Source organism: Lipotes vexillifer, unplaced genomic scaffold, assembly GCF_000442215.2.
Source record: "Lipotes vexillifer unplaced genomic scaffold, Lipotes_vexillifer_v1.1 scaffold241, whole genome shotgun sequence".
Taxonomy (NCBI): Eukaryota; Metazoa; Chordata; class Mammalia; order Artiodactyla; family Lipotidae; genus Lipotes; species Lipotes vexillifer.
Window position 1 is genome coordinate 2,870,025 of NW_006784922.1, and position 17,510 is coordinate 2,887,534.

Genomic DNA, 17,510 nt, shown 5'->3' on the forward strand with positions numbered 1-17,510 from the left:
TTTTCTTTTTCTTTCTTTTTCATGATTGAGGTGCTTTATTTGGGTGTCTGTTTAAAAATGCAGATGGGGGAGTGAGAGAACTGGGGAAATGGTGGTCAAAGGGTACAAACTTGCAGTTAGAAGATGAATAAATTTTGGAGATCTAATGTACAGCACTGTGATTCTAGTTAACAATACTATATTACATACTTCGAAGTTACTAAGAGGGTAATCTTAAATATTCTCACCATGATAAAGAAATGATAATTATGTAACATGATGGAGGTGTTAGCTAATGCCATGGTGGTCAAATCAACATGTTGTACATCTTAAACTTACACAATGTTATATATCAATTATATCGCAAATTTTTTTTAAAAAGGCAAAAGAAAATCTCTAGTGAGACAGAACTAAAATGAGATTTATTTGAGTAAAATACAATTGACAGTTGAAAAAAATAAAGATGTGGATATGCTTTTCTAAATTTCCAATATTTTGGTTGACAAACAAATACAGAGAAGTATTCCAAATGAGAGTTGGGACTTACAGGAATGTTGTAAAAAAAAAAAGTCCACATTCAGTGGAAAGCTGGACTAGATATCTTTTGGGACACTTCCAAGGCTAACATTTTCAGATTCTTTTAGATTATGCCAGTCACTTTATCATATTTAAAGCAGTAAATTCCATGTACCACTGTTAAGCTAAAAAAAAATTGCAGTATTACAACAGTTCCAAAAACACCGAAAAGCATTTCACTTGAAGTTTGCAATTTAAATGACATTAAAGACAGAAACAAAAAAAACATCAAAACAGAATTCTTATTGGATCATGGTGAGATTCTTCTCAAGCTGCAGAACAGTTTCCTTAAGGGCAGAATCCTCTGCCCAGTTGGCTTTACTCCCCAAAATGAGGTTCTGTAATTAAGAAAAAAATTTTTTAAATTAATGTTCTAAGTACTCTTAAAAATTTAACAAGATTTTAAAAAATCCTCAGGACTTCCCTGGTGGCGCAGTGGTTAAGAATCTGCCTGCCAATGCAGGGCACACAGGTTCGAGCCCTGGTCCAGGAAGATCCCACATGCCACGGAGCAACTAAGCCTGTGCACCTTAACTACTGAGCCTGTGCTCTAGAGCCCGCGAGCCACAACTACTGAGCCTGCAAGCCACAGCCACTGAGCCCGTGCACCTAGAGCCCATGCTCCACAAGAGAAACCCCTGCAATGAGAAGCCTGCGCCCCACAACGAAGAGTAGCCCCCACACACCACAACTAGAGAAAAGCCTGCGCACAGCAACGAAGACCCAATGTAGCCAAAAATAATAAATAAAATAAATAAATTTATTAAAAAAAAAAAGTAAAGACGGACTTCCCTTGTGGTCCAGTGGCTAAGACTCCGTGCTCCCAATACAGGGGGCCTGGGACTGATCCCTGGTCAGGGAACTAGATCCCACATGCCGCAACTGAGAGTACGCATGCCGCAACAGAGTTCGCATGCCACAACTAAAGATCCTGCACGCAGCAATGAAGATCCCGGTACAGCCAAATAAATAAATAAATATTAAAAAAAAAAAAAAAAGTAAAGAAAAACCTCCAGGCTAAATGAACACATAAAATTTAAAAACTGACATGATGGGGACTTCCCTGGTGGCGCAGTGGTTAAGAATCCGTCTGCCAATACAGGGTACAAGGGTTCGATCCCTGGTCCGGGAAGATCCCACATGCCGTGGAAGAACTAAGCCCCTGCACACCAACTACTGAGCCTGTGTGCCACAACTACTGAAGCCCCTGCACCTAGAGCCCGTGCTTTGCAACAAGAGAAGACATTGCAATGAGAAGCCCAAGCACCACAACAAAGAGTAGCCCCTGCTTGCCAGAACTAGAGAAAGCCTGTGTGCAGCAAAGACCAAACATAGCCCAAAAATAAATAACTAAACTTAAAAAATAAAAATAAAAAAAACCCTGACATGACAATAACTACCAATATTCATTGAGAATTTGCTTCGACCAGACACTATGCTAAACAGATTAACATGAATTATCACCTTTAGTTCTAATAACCACTCTTCCTACACAAGGAAACTAATGCTTAGAAAAGTTAAATAATTTCCTCAAGGTCAGCAACTTTTTAAAAAAATTTATTTATTTTAATTTATTTGTGTGTGGGCCTTTTCTAGTTGCAGTGAGCAGGGGCCACTCTTTGTTGTGGTGCGTGGGCTTCTCATTGCAGTGGCTTTTCTTTTTGCAGAGCATGGGCTCTAGGCGCATGGGCTTCAGTAGTTGTGGCATGCAGGCTCAGTAGTTGTAGCGCAAGGGCTTATTTGCTCCGTGGCATGTGGGATCTTCCCAGACTGTGGATCAAACCATGTCCCCTGCATTGGCAGGCGGATTCTTAACCACTGTGCCACCAGGAAAGTCCCTCAGCAACTATTAAGTAGCTGGCAGGATCTTAACTCTAGATTCCCATCACCTGCATCCATGTTTTCCCCACTTCCCAACTTGAAGTCTAATGTTCTCCACCGTTATACCATTCCGCCTCCACAGAGCTGCTGACATCATTTCCATTTATAAATGCCTAAGGTCTAACTATAACAAAAAAACCAAAGCCTTAAATGCTAAATAGACATAAATTCAAGATATATGCAAACAGCTTGATATTCAGTACTGAATTATTTAGTAAGATCAAAAGCTAAATGAAAAAAAAAAAAAATGAAAATAAGCCTGAAAGTAATAGAACCATTCATTTTTTAAAAGTTCTTTACCCCACTTCCTATTTTATAAAAATATTACCTGGAACACATGTTGAATAACTGTAGTAATCTGTATCTCCATCTCCAGGTTTTGTTGTATGGTCTTTATCTTCCCCGAATTTTCCATACTACTCAAATCATCTTTCTGTTTGTTCTTTTCTGTCTGTATTTCTAAAAGCTTCCTTTCTGAAGCTTGTTTTAACTCTATTGGGTTAAAAATAAAACGATATACTATATATGATAACTCCTATAAACAAGAATCTTGAAAACTTATGAAGCAGAACAGTTACTGATTATTTCAGTCAAGAGAAAATTTTTAATAAGCAGCATTTTAGGCTGCAGTTCCATTTTGATCTGAAAATGATTTCTCTGGTGCAAAACACCAATATTTTAATTTCATACTTAGTAATGTCCTCTGTGAGATGTTCAAGGTATGTATGTATGACAATGATACTGTCTACAAACGTTTGCTGTGGCATCATGTCAAAGAGGACTTACTCTGGGTTGCCAAAAAAATAGCAGGAGATATACGTAAGGAAATACTTTCCCCCCTTTACAAAAATTACAATATCAACAAGATGAATTTTTAAGGAAAGGTAAGATTCCCTTCTCCAGGGATAAATACCATCAACCATTTTTTTGTTGTTGTTCCTGAAATGTTCTGAGAACTAAACTAGAAATCTTCCTGGTAAACCCATCTTAAGTTGAAAACATCCTAAGTCAAAAACGCATTTAGTACACCTAATCTACCAAACATCACAGTTTAACTTAGCCTACCTTAAACATGCTCAGAACACTTACATTAGCCTGCAAATGGGCAAAATCATCTAACACAAAGCCTGTTTTATAACAATGTGTTAAGTATCTCATGTAATTTATTGAATACTGTACTGAAGGTGAAAAACATAATAGTTGTAAGTGTATTGGTTGTTTACCCTTATGATCACGTGACTGATAGGAGCTGGGGCTCGAAGTTGCTGCCCAGCATCACATTGGAGTATGCTACTAGCCCAGGAAAAGAGCAAAATTCAAAATCTGAATTCAGTTTCTACTAAATGCATATCATCATAAAGTCAAAAAATCATTAAGTCGAAACATCATAAGTTGGGGACAGATAGTATTTGAAAACATAAATGGGTGTATCTCAGGAGCTTGGTTCCTTCACAGGAATGCAATGGAAAAAAAGCCAAAGGGTGATTAGATCAGATGACCAGGACTACTTCTAACCCTGAGATTACTTACAAAAAGGCAAATCTACGTATTTTAAAATAATAAATCATGCCTATACTGTTAAATGAAAAAAGCAGTTTACAACACAGAATAAAATTATGCCAATTTTATTTTATAAATAAGAAGCATCAAAGATCGACTATCTCTTGATAAAATTAAAATTTTAACTTCCTATGTATGTTTTTCTGTTTCTAAATTCTTTATGGAGAATATGTGTTACTTCTGAAATACATTTCAATAAAACATTTCAATGCAAAAAGCCATCTCATGTTCATTAAGTTAAAAAGCTGTAGAACCATATGCATCAAGTGATCATTTAAAAATTACGTTTAGGGGGCTCCCTTGGTGGCACAGTGGTTAAGAATCCCCCTGCCAATGCAGGGGACACGGGTTCGAGCCCTGTTCTGGGAAGATCCCACATGCTGCGGAGCAGCTAAGCCCGTGCGCCACAACTACTGAACCTGCGCTCTAGAGCCCAAGAGCCACAACTACTGAGCCCACATACTGCAACCACTGAAGCCCGTGCGCCTAGAGCCCGTGCTTCACAACAAGAGAAGCCACCGCAATGAGAAGCCGGCGCCCCGCAACTAGAGAAAGCCCGCGCACAGCAACAAAGACTCAATGCAGCCAAAAATAAAATTAAATAAATAAATTAAAAAAAATTATGTTTATATACATTTATATGGGTGTGGAAAAAGGCCTGGAATGATGTACTCCTAACTGCGGTCACACAGGATGGAGGTATGGCTTTCACATTCTACTTTTTTGTATTATTTGATATTCCTTCCCCCACTGAGAATGTCTTAATTTTTGTGATTTAAAGTTCTAAAACAACAAATCAAGCAAAATCCATTTTATATACTTTTTATTTTTTATTTTTTTTGCGGTATGCGGGCCTCTCACTGTTGTGGCCTCTCCCGTTGCGGAGCACAGGCTCCAGACACGCAGGCTCAGCGGCCATGGCTCACGGGCCCAGGCGCTCCGCGGCATGTGGGATCTTCCCAGACCGGGGCACGAACCTGCGTCCCCTGCATCGGCAGGCGGACTCTTAACCACTGCGCCACCAGGGAAGCCCTATACTACTTTTTAAATTGCTATGTCCAAAGTTTTAAGGAAATTAAAAAATTTTTCAGTGATTGAGAGATCTGGACTTATCAATCTTCATATTAAGTGAAAATGTATTCTCCAAAAAAAAAAAAAAAGTGTTCTACATACGCAATCTCTTCTTTCTAACATCAAGCAATTTGTCTTCCAAGTCCCGGGCTTCCTGTTATTAGAAATAAAAAGATTAAGGCACATAACCTAAGAACACACCTATAATATTTAAATCACTGAATTTATCTATTCATATTTTCTAGAGCTCCAGTTTTCAATTCCTCTGTTTCCACACAACAAAAGGGAAAGGAAAAGTAGCTTAAATGATAAGTAGATAATTAGTCAGAAATAATGGAATTATGGAAAAGAGAGAAAACTTAAGGACAGTGAATTCCAACCATGTCAGTCTCTTTGGGCAATCCTATTTAGTCACATACAGTTACCAGCAAGAATGTTACTGAAATCATGAGAATGCATAAGCAGCTTTATATTCAAAGTTACCTGCTGTGATTTCATTACTAATTTATTTAGACTTAGTATTTGTTTCATGTTATCCATGAGCACACTGAAAAGGAATAAAAAATATGATTTATTAACAGTTAAAAAAAATTAAGAAATCAGTTAGTATATATTTACTTTCATTATATTCACTGTACACTTCAATAGAAAATCATTGTTTCTAAATAAGTCTGGAAAAATTTGATGTAAACTAAATTTCTGTTTAGAATTAGAGATGCATTTCCCTAGAAAAATTTTTGCTCACAGACAACAAAGAATATCAAATAACATTTCTTTTGTTTTTTTCTTGGCCGCACTGCACGGCATGTGGGATCTTAGCTCCCCAACCAGGGATCGAACTGGTGCCCCTGCAGTGGAAGCTCAGTCTTAACCACTGGACCGCCAGGGAATTCCCCAGGAATATTTCTAAAAATCTCATATTTAGGGGGAAAAAACCCTAACAGCTTGCTAATACATAGCTTTTTTTTTGGAAATAGACTTTAGTTTTTAGACAAGTTTTAGGTTCACAGCACAACCGAGTGGAAGGGAAGCCCATGTACACGCTGCCCCCACGCTTGCACAGCCTCCCCCCTAGCAGAGCAATCCATTTGTTACAAATGATGAACCTACACTGATGCATCATTATCACCCAGAGGCCATGGTTTACATTAGGGTTAGCGTTCACTCTTGGTGTTGTACATTCTGAGTTGACAAATGTATAATGACATGTATCTACCATTATCATATCATACAGAATAGTTTCAGTGAATAAAGTGCTTTTATCCCCATTTCTCCAACAAGTATTTCTTTTTTTTTTTAATTAGTTAATTTATTTATTTTTGGTTGCGTTTGGTCTTTGTTGCTGCACACGGGCTTTTTCTCTAGTTGCAGCGAGCAAGGGCTCTAGGTGTGCGGGCTCAGTAGTTGTGGCTTGAGGGCTCTAGAGCGCAGGCTCAGTAGTTGTGGTGTATGGGCTTAGTTGCTCTGCGGCATGTGGCATCTTCCTGGACCAGGGTTCGAACCCATGTTCCCTGCATTAGCAGGCGGATTCTCAACCACTGTGCCACCTGGGAAGCCCCTCCAACAAGTATTTCTGAGTGACTACTACATGGCAAGACTGTGCCAGGCACCAGGAATATAAAACAGAATAAAACATAGTACATGTTTTCAAAGAAGAAAGAATCTTATGGGGGAAAAAATAAATCCACAACCATCATATGGTTTCATTACAACCAGTAATGGATATGAACCCTTCTAAGAGTTGTGCAAAGGGTGGAACAAGGGAAATCCTTGAGTCTTAAAAGATGTATAGTATAGTTGAACCGTGAACAATGCAGGTGGGGTGAGTGGTTAGGGACACGAACCATCCCACACACTTAAGAGCACTGCTATCTCTGCCTCAAAAACAAAGGAATTAAATGACTCACCCAAGGGCAGAAAGCTGAAACAGCTTGGATCAAACCTTAGTTCTTCTTATTACACATATTGTGACCTCTAACTAAACACAAATCTTCCCCCATACTTAGTTAACTTAAAGATCTGTAAAATGAAAATACAGGTGCCATATTTATTGAAAAAAAAAACCCCAAACAACATGCATATAAGTGGACTTGGGCAGTTGAAACCCAGGTTGTTCAATGCTCAAGTGTAATTATGAAGATTACCTAGATCAAGCAGTTTAGTAGGCTGGAGTAAAAGGGTGGAAATAAAAAAAAAAAAAAAAGGGTGGAAATAAGACTGGATGAGAATAGTGGTTCTCATATTTCAGAGTGCCACATTCCCTTGGGAGGCTCGTTAAATGTGAATTGCCAGCTCCCCATCTTCAGAGCTTCTGAGTCAGCAGGTTTGGGATGGGACCAGCAATGTGACCACTGTGAAAATACTAATTATCCTGATAATCAGCCAGGCGTGAGAAACACTGTAGAAGTTTACCTGGGAGGCTGTAAAAGGGGACTATTTGCACAGACCTGAGAGCTGAACTCATTTTCTGCTAGTTACAGCTATACGTGGTTGTAAACTTTAAGACAGGCTAAAGGCGCTGCCTCAGCCTTCCTGGCCTTTGTGCTGTCTTTGGTGTCAATGCGATGAATCTATCCTGCACTCCTTCAACTCAAGAATGTTTTAAGCTCTCCTTTCGTGGGGGAGCAATATTTCAAGAGTTCAAATTCAGATTTTAGGATTTATGTAATCCTGGAGTTAAATGGAATATGGGAGGAATGGGTATCAGTCAGGGCTAAGACGTCCAGATAGAGAAAGTGCCAGATCCATCTCGGTACTTTTCCGGTGCCAACAGTGAGGTGGTGGTGGTGGTAGTATTTTATCACAAGATTAGAGCTTTGGGAGATAAAATCACAGGTAGGGCCCCAGTGGCCAGGCACTTAGGATCAGATTAGAGATGACCTTGATTGCCGGGCCAATTATTGAACCTATGCAAGATCATTTCTGCCAATACAAAAATGAGGAGTATATTTCCTATCTCATTGAGTTGTTGTTGGCTTAAATGAGATAGCATTGCTCCTGTTTTACAGTAAATCCCAAACGAAAGTTAACTTTCAAAACCTTCCTTCAGGGGCTTCCCTGATGGCACAGTGGTTGAGAATCTGCCTGCCAATGCAGGGAACACGGTTTCGAGTCCTGGTCCAGGAAGATCCCACATGTAGTGGAGCAACTAAGCCCGTGCGCCATAACTACTGAGCTTGCGCTCTAGAGACTGCATGTCACAACTACTGAAGCCCATACGCCTAAAGCACGTGCTCCGCAATGAGAAGCCACTGCAATGAGAAGCCCACATACTGCAACGAAGAACAGCCCCCGCACACCGCAACTAGAGAAAGCCCGCGCACAGCAACAAAGACCCAACACAGCCAAAAATAAATAAATTTATTAAAAACAAAAACAATCTTCCTTCAAAATTCTCAGATTGGGGACTTCCCTGTTGGTCCAGTGGTTAAGACTCCACATTCCCAATGCAGGGGGCCTGGGTTCGATCCCTGGTCAGGGAACTAGATCCCGCATGCCGCAACTAAGACCTGGTGCAGCCAAATAAATAAATATTAAAAAAAAAAAAAAATCCCAGATTGTATAGGTAAAACCTCCATTGCTTCTTAGGGTCCCGATCCATATAAAACAAAATGTCAACAGGACTATAAAAGTTGTAATGATGAGAAGGGCCCACAGAATTCTGTCATGTTTCTTTTTTGTTTTTTTTTGTCATGTTTCTTATTCCCCAGATAAAGGTGGTCGGCAGTGACAGGTAATTAAAAAAAAAAAAAATTCATAGAACTAGTCATTATGCGGATCTCCCTTATTCCCATCCTTGCCAAATCCAGAAAAAATAAAACAAACAAAAAAACATACCTAGTCTTGATGTTAATTTTCTCCAGGTGTTTTTTAAGTGCACTTGAAAGCTGCATCCTATAGAGGAAAAAAGCTTCCATTATAAAACATGGGTAACATTTAGGGTACACTGAAAAAGAAAATTTAAAAATACGACAAGGTAAAGATTGATTTCTCTTTAAATATAACATAAAACAAAAGTAGGTTTTTAAACAGTATCATATGGGAAATACTTTGATAAGTAAGTTATAGAAATATGAAGGAACACCAATATGGATGGGGCTGTTGCATGCGGCTGTGCATATGGCCAGAGAGGGGGGCTGAGCAGACCTGACACCCAGCCTGAACTTGCTCTCCAAGCCGTCCACCTTGGTGCGGGGCTGCGAGGAAGCATTAAGGCACTACAAAATGTAATGTACAACACAATAAACATGTTTAACACTGCTGTAAGTTATATGTGCAAGTTGTTAAGAGAATAAATCCTAGGAGTTCTCACCACAAGAAAAAAAATTTTTTTGCTATTTCTTTAATTTTGTATCTATATGAGATGATGTTCATTAAACCTAATGTGATAATCATTTCAGGATGCATGTAAGTCAAAACATTATGCTGCACACGTTAAACATATACAGTGCTGTATATCAATTATATCTCAATAAAACTGGAAGAAAAAAAAAAGGTACTACAGAGATCAACATGGGCCCAAAATGTGTAGAGTTAGGGAATACAAAACCAAACTTGACGGTGAACTTTAAAATGTGTCTATGTAATAGCAAGCACTGTAATTTATTTTTAAATTCAAATAGCTAATAAATAATAATAAAAAGGCAATCAGGGGCTTCCCTGGTGACGCAGTGGTTAAGAATCCACCTGCCAATACAGGGGACACAGGTTCGAGCCCTGGTCGGGGAACTAAGATCCCATATGCCGTGGGACAACTAAGCCCTTGAGCCACAACTACTGAGCACACAAGCCACAACTAGAGAGCCTGCATGCTGCAACTGTTGAGCTCGAGCGCCAAAACTAGAGAGAAGCCCAGGCGCCGCATGAAGATCCCGCGTCCCCCAACTAAGACCTGATGCAGCCAAAAAGTAAAATAAATAAACAAATATTAAAAAAAAAGTTACTGGAGTAAATGAATCCATATAATCATTTCAAACACAGAATGAGATTTAACCTCACACTTTAATTGTCTTGACTGACATTTCCTTATTAACCCTATCTTATGTAACTTCTTCAAATGAAGACATTAATGAATGATGTAACTTTTCCCTCCGGGCTCAAAATTTGTGGGACCATTATCTAAACATCATTTTGACTGATTACTTCAGACTAGTTAAAATATCCCCTCCACCTTGAGCCATACCCATTTTGCATACTTAAAAGGTAATAATTGGGCTTCCCTGGTGGCGCAGTGGTTGAGAGTCCGCCTGCCGATGCAGGGCACATGGGTTCGTGCCCCGGTCTGGAAAGATCCCACGTGCCGCGGAGCAGCTGGGCCCGTGAGCCATGGCCACTGAGCCTGCGCGTATGGAGCCTGTGCGCCACAATGGGAGAGGCCACAACAGTGAGATGTCCACATACCGCAAAAAAAAAAAAAAGGTAATAATTACCTGTCTAACGCAAGCTTTTTCATTTCAAAAGCAATTTTTGCCTCTTCAATTTCTTTTTCCAGTTCTTCAATTTTACTGCCAAAGAAGCATGAACAAAAGAATTTCAGCAATATCAGAAAAAGTAACTACTTGAAGAAAGGTATAAAGTAAATCTTTGAAGAAAGTAAAATGCCTGTTCTCTAAATAAAAGTATTCTACAGGCTCCCCATACCTATGCATTTACAGATTTGGTAAACTGATTCCTGCTATGATACTTTGCTAAGTATCTTGTTAAGGTGTGGAGGATGCCAAAAGTACTAATATGATCACTCATGTGCATGTAAGTCTATCTACATCCCACATCAACAACTTCTCAATATGTGCATGACAAATTACTTGGAAAAAAAAGGAAAGGAAAAAGAAAGACAATATTATAAGGTGGATAATATTATTAAATCTGTAAAAACCACAACTAAAATTTTAAAATATGACCTACGCTTCAATTTCCTTTTCCTGCATGATTTGTTCTGGAGTTTTTTCTTCATCTACAAATAAATAAATTTTTGACGTTAGTAGTATTTTATTAAAGCATTGTCCAAAAGAAATACAATGTAAGCCACAAATGCAAACCAAATATGTAATTTTTAATTTCATTTCCACACTACAAAAGAAACAAATGAAATTAATTTTAATATAGCTTATTAAACCCAAAAGATCCAAAATATTATCATTTCAACAGTAATCAATTTCTAATTATTACTGAAATATTTCACATTCTTTTCTTCTGTGCATATTTTACATTTACAGTCCTTCTCAATGAGGACACATTTCAAGTGTTCAAAGGTCACATGGAGCTAATGCCTACCACGTCGGACAGCACAGTTATAGAATGATAGAAAAAGAGTAAAAAATGAACAAGATCACAGGGCTTCCCTGGGGGCGCAGTGGTTGAGAGTCCGCCTGCCAATGCAGGGGACATGGGTTCGTGCCCTGGTTCAGGAAGATAACACATGCCGCGGAGTGGCTAGGCCTGTGATCCATGGCCGCTGAGCCTGCGCATCCAGAGCCTGTGCTCTGCAACGGGAGAGGCCACAATGGGAGACGCCCGTGTACCGCAAAAAAAAAAAAAAAATTTAAAATTTAAAAATACATGTAAAATTGTAAAATTGCATGCAAACACACAAAATGCTTAAGGATAAATTTAACAAAATACATGTATGACCTCTACACTGAACACTACCAAATACTATAAGTTTATTTAATTTAATTAATTAATTTATTTGTTTTTGGCTGTGTTGGGTCTTTATTGCTGCGTGTGGGCTTTCTCTAGCTGCGGCGAGCAGGGGCTATTCTTCATTGTGGTGTGCGGGCTTCTCACTGTGGTGGCTTCTCTTGCTGTGGATAATGGGCTCTAGGCACACAGGCTTTAGTAGTTGTGGCTCGCGGGCTCTAGAGCACAGGCTCAGTAGTTGTGGTGCATGGGCGTTGTTGTTCCATGGCCTGTGGGGTCTTCCCAGACCAGGGCTTGAACCCATGTCCCCTGCATTGGCAGGTGCATTCTTAACCACTGCGCCACCAGGGAAGACCCCATTACAAAATACTGAAATGGAAAGATACACTATCTACATGTATTGGGAGAATCATTATCGCTAATATAACAATTTCACCCATACTGAGCTATAGATCCCACTCAAATCCCAGTCAAATCTGTAGAAATTGACAAACTGATTTTAAATGTATATAGAAAAACAAAGGACCAAGAATAGTCAAAGCAATTTTGACAAAGAATGTTGAAGGACTTACAAGAGCTGATAATCAAGACTTACTATAAAGCTACAGTAATCCAAACAGTGTGATACCATTGTAAGGATAGACAAATACCTCAAAGGAACAGAAGAAAAAGTCCAGAAATAGACCTATACATATACAATGGATAAAGAAAAGTCTTTTCAACTGTGCTAGAAAAACTGGATTTCTATACGGAAAACAAATGAACCTGGATCCTTACTTAGCGCACACGATACACAAAAGTTAATCCAAAAGTAGCAGGATACAAAATTAATGCACAGAAATCTCTTGCATTCCTACACACTAATGATGAAAAATCTGAAAGAGAAATTAAGCAAACACTTCCATTTACCATTGCAATAAAAAGAAAAAAATATTTAGGAATAAACCTACCTAAGGAGACAAAAGACCTGTATGCAGAAAACTATAAGACACTGATGAAAGAAATTAAAGATGATACAAACAGATGGAGAGATATACCATGTTCTTGGATTGGAAGAATCAACATTGTGAAAATGACTATACTACCCAAAGCAATCTATAAATTCAATGCAATTCTCTATCAAACTACCAATGGCATTTTTCACAGAACTAGAACAAAAAATTTCACAATTTGTATGGAAATATAAAAGACTCCAAACAGCCAAAGCAATCTTGAGAAAGAAAAATGGAGCTGGAGGAATCAGGCTCCCTGACTTCAGACTATATGACAAAGCTACAGTAATCAAGACAGTATGGTATTAGCACAAAAACAGAAATATAGATCAATGGAACAGGATAGAAAGCCCAGAGATAAACCCACACACATATGGTCACCTTATTTTTTTTTTGTTTGTTTGTTTTTAACATCTTTATTAGGGTATTATTGCTTTACAATGGTGTGTTAGTTTCTGCTTTATAACAGAGTGAATCAATTATACATATACATATGTTCCCATATCTCTTCCCTCTTTGTCCCCCCCCCTCCCCCCCTCCGTATCCCACCCCTCCAGACAGCCACAAAGAACCGAGCCGGTTTCCCTGTGCCATGCGGCTGCTTCCCACTGGCTAACTACCTTACGTTTGTTAGTATATATATGTCCATGTCTCTCTCGCCCTATCACACCTCACCCTTCCCCCTCCCCATATCCTCAAGTCTGTTCTCCAGTAGGTCTGTGTCTTTATTCCTGTTTTACCCCTAGGTTCTTCATAACATTTTTTTCCCTTAAATTCCATATATATGTGTTAGCATACGGTATTTGTCCTTCTCTTTCTGACTTACTTCACTCTGTATGACAGACTCTAGATCTATCCACCTCATTACAAATAGCTCAATTTCATTTCTTTTTATGGCTGAGTAATATTCCATTGTATGGTCACCTTATTTTTGATAAAGGAGGCAAGAATATATGATGGAGAAAAGACAGCCTCTTCAATAAGTGGTGCTGGGAAAACTGGACAGTTACCCATAAAAGTGAAATTAGACCACTCCCTAACACCATATCCAAAAATAAACTCAAAATGGATTAAAGACCTAAATGTAAGGCCAGACACTATAAAACTCTTAGAGGAAAACATAGGCAGAACACTCTATGACATAAGTCACAGCAAGATCCTTTTTGACCCACCTCCTAGAAAAATGGAAATAAAAACAAAAATAAACAAATGGGACCAAATGAAACTTAAAACCTTTTGCACAACAAAGGAAACCATAAACAAGACAAAAAGACAACCCTCAGAATGGGAGAAAATATTTGCAAACGAAGCAACTGACAAAGGATTAATCTCCAAAATATACAAGCAGCTCATGCAATTCAATATCAAAAAACCAAACAACCCAATCCAAAAATGGGCAGAAGACCTAAAGAGACATTTCTCCAAAGAAGATATATAGATTGCCAACAAACACATGAATGGATTCTCAACATCCTTTCATTAGAGAAATGCACTAATCATTAGAGAAATACAAATCAAAACTATAATGAGGTATCACCTCACACCGTTAAGAATGGCCATCATCAGAAAATCTACAAACAATAAATGCTGGAGAGGGTGTGGAGAAAAGGGAATCCTCTTGCACTGTTGGTGGGAATTTAAACTGATACAGCCACTATGGAGAACAGTATGGAGCTTCCTCAAAAAACTAAAAACAGAACTACCATACGACCCAGCAATCACACTACTGGGCATATACCCTGAGAAAACCATAATTCAAAAAGAGTCATGTACCGCAATGTTCACTGCAGCTCTATTTACAATAACCAGGACATGGAAGCAACCTAAGTGTCCATCGACAGACGAATGGATAAAGAAGATGTGGCACATATACACAATGGAATATTACTCAGCCATAAAAATAAACCAAATTGAGTTATTTGTAGTGAGGTGGATGGACCTAGAGTCTGTCATACAGAGTGAAGTAAGTCAGAAAGAGAAAAACAAATACCATATGCTAACAGATAAATATGGAATCTAAAAAAAAAAAGTTTTGAAGAACCGAGGGGCAGGACAGGAATAAAGACGCAGACAAAGAGAATGGACTTGAGGACACGGGGAGGGGGAAAGGCAAGCTGGGACGAAGTGAGAGAGTGGCATGGTCATATACACACTACCAAATGTAAAACAGATAGCTAGTGGGAAGCAGCCACAGAGCACAGGGAGATCAGCTCGGTGCTTTGTGTCCACCTAGAGGGGTGGGATAGGGAGGGTGGGAGGGAGACACAAGAGGGAGGAGATATGGGTATATATGTATATGTATAGCTGATTCACTTTGTTATACAGCAGAAACTAACACACCATTGTAAAGCAATTATACTCCAATAAAGATGTTTAAAAAAAAAAAAGAATCTCAGTCCTGTACATTAAACCTAAAACCTTAAGACTTCTAGAACAAAACATATGAGAAAATCTTTGCAACCTTGGGGTAGTCACAGTTTCTTAGATAGAACTCAAAAACCACAAAGCACAAAAGAAAAGAGTGAAAAATAGTGCTTCATCAAAATTAATGCCTTCTGCTCCTGAAAAGACAATGTTAAGGAAGTAAAAAAGCAAACAACAAACTAGGAGAAAATTTCTGCCATATATGTATACATATGTATACACACACACACATATATATATTTATTTATTTACCCGAAAAAGGACTGTATTCTTGTTTTTAAAGGAATATTTTATTCTTTAGTGTTTAATAGAATACATCATGTATTCAGTTATAATTAAAGAACTCAAACTCAGTGAGACTAACAATCCAATTAAAAAATGGGTAAGGATTTGAATGGACATTTCATAAACGTAGATGTATAAATTGCCAATAAGACATGAAAAGATAATCAATAACATTAGTTATTAGGGAAATGTAAATTAAAACCACATGAGATACCACTATATACTTACTAGAAAGGCTAAAATTGAAAAAGACTGACAGGGGACTTCCCTGGTGGTGCAGTGGTTAAGAATCCACCTGCCAATGCAGGGGACACGGGTTTGATCCCTGGTCTGGGAAGATCCCACATGCCACGGAGCAAACTAAGCCCGTGTGCCACAACTACTGAGACCGTGTGCGACATCGACTGAAGCCCACACCCTAGATCCTGTGCACTGCAACTACTGAGCCCACACGCTGCAACTACTGAGCCCATGCTCCACAATAAGAGAAGCCACTGCAATGAGAAGCCCACACAGTGCAGTGAAGAGTAGCCACTGCTCGTTGCTCGTTGCAGCTAGAGCAACCCATGCACAGCAACGAAGACCCAATGCAGCCAAAAAATAAATAAATTAACTAAAAAAAAAAAATGGTGAGGGCTTCCCTGGTGGCGCAGTGGTTGAGAGTCCGCCTGCTGATGCAGGGGACACAGGTTCGTGCCCCGGTCCAGGAAGAAGCCCATGTACAGCAAAAAAAAAAACAAAAAAAACAAAAAAAACAAAAAAAAAACAAAGGTGAATTTTGTTACATGAATTAAGTCACAAAAGGAAGATGTCAGAAACAAAAAAATACATACCATATAAATCCATTTACATCAAATTCTAGAACAGTGCTGTCCAAACCACTGTTCTGTGATGAATGAAATGCTTAATATCTGCACTGTCCAATATGGTAGCCACCAGCCACATTGTGGCTTCAGCATTTGATATGTGATTAGTGCAACAAAGAATTTTAAATTTTATTTGATTTTAATTAACTTAACTTTAAAAGGCCACCTGTAGCTAGTGCCTACTGTATTGGACAGCACTACTCTAGAAGACAAATCTGTAGCAACAGAAATCAAATTGATGGTTGCTGGGGTCAGGGTGGGGACTGAGTGTGAAGTGGCATGGGCAGGTGTGACAGAAATGTTCTACATCTTGATTGTGGTGGTAGTTAGAGATGTATACATTTGTCAGAACTCATCAAATTGTACCCTTAAAATAGATGCACTTATTGTAAAAAAAATTTCTCCATGCAATAAAGTCTCAGTAATATATATATATATTTTGTGTGTGTGTGTGTGTGTGTGGTACGCAGGCCTCTCACTGCTGTGGCCTCTCCCGTTGCGGAGCACAGGCTCTGGATGCGCAGGCTCAGCGGCCATGGCTCACAGGCCCAGCCGCTCTGCGGGATGTGGGATCTTCCCGGACCGGGGCACGAACCCATGTCCCCTGCATTGGCAGGCGGACTCTCAACCACTGCACCACCAGGGAAGCCCTCAGTAATATATTTTTTAATGGTAAAACACTAATCAATTTTAGACAAATATCTTCTCTCAAAGACTACAACCTAACTACTTATGGTTTGCTTTAAATCTGTCCTCTCCTTTAGTTGTAGACATTCTAGAGTGTGGACTATTAAATCTACTCAAGTTTTCAGATGTCACAACCCCTTAAAAATAAAATTATCTATACAGGGAAAACAAGATCTGCATGAGAGGCAGACTCTTTTATCACTTGGATTTTAGCTTTAAGGTCATCTTCTCGAAGAAGCCATCTCTGATTCCTCTGTCTAAAGCAGACACTCCCTCTTATCACACCAATATTTCCTTCATCACATTTACCCCACCTCATAATTATCTCACATGTTTCTTTGCTTACCTGTTTTGCTACATAGAATTGAAGCTCCATGAGGGTAAAGTCTGCCTTGTTCAACACCATATCTCCATCCCTAGCATCAATTCATTCAACTATGAGTGCAGGAATACTCAGAGATAATTCTTCAGTGGTCCAAATTTTGAATAGCTTTTCCCCTATACCTCAACATCTAAGATCAAATATACTTTTTTTTTTTTTTTTTTTGCG

General features: G+C 38.9%; 1 protein-coding gene across 1 annotated transcript in view; it reads right to left on the reverse strand.

Moving 5' to 3' along the window:
- Nucleotides 1–797: 797 nt before the first annotated feature.
- CENPH (centromere protein H) overlaps nucleotides 798–17,510 on the reverse strand; it is a 22,973-nt gene continuing 6,260 nt past the window's right edge. Inside the window, exons 3-9 of the mRNA XM_007457083.1 lie at nucleotides 10,972–11,020; nucleotides 10,497–10,571; nucleotides 8,905–8,961; nucleotides 5,551–5,614; nucleotides 5,170–5,221; nucleotides 2,765–2,928; nucleotides 798–893 (exon numbers count right to left, since the gene is read on the reverse strand). Of these exons, the coding sequence (XP_007457145.1) occupies nucleotides 798–893; nucleotides 2,765–2,928; nucleotides 5,170–5,221; nucleotides 5,551–5,614; nucleotides 8,905–8,961; nucleotides 10,497–10,571; nucleotides 10,972–11,020 (557 nt within the window). The remainder of the gene's footprint in view (nucleotides 894–2,764; nucleotides 2,929–5,169; nucleotides 5,222–5,550; nucleotides 5,615–8,904; nucleotides 8,962–10,496; nucleotides 10,572–10,971; nucleotides 11,021–17,510) is intronic.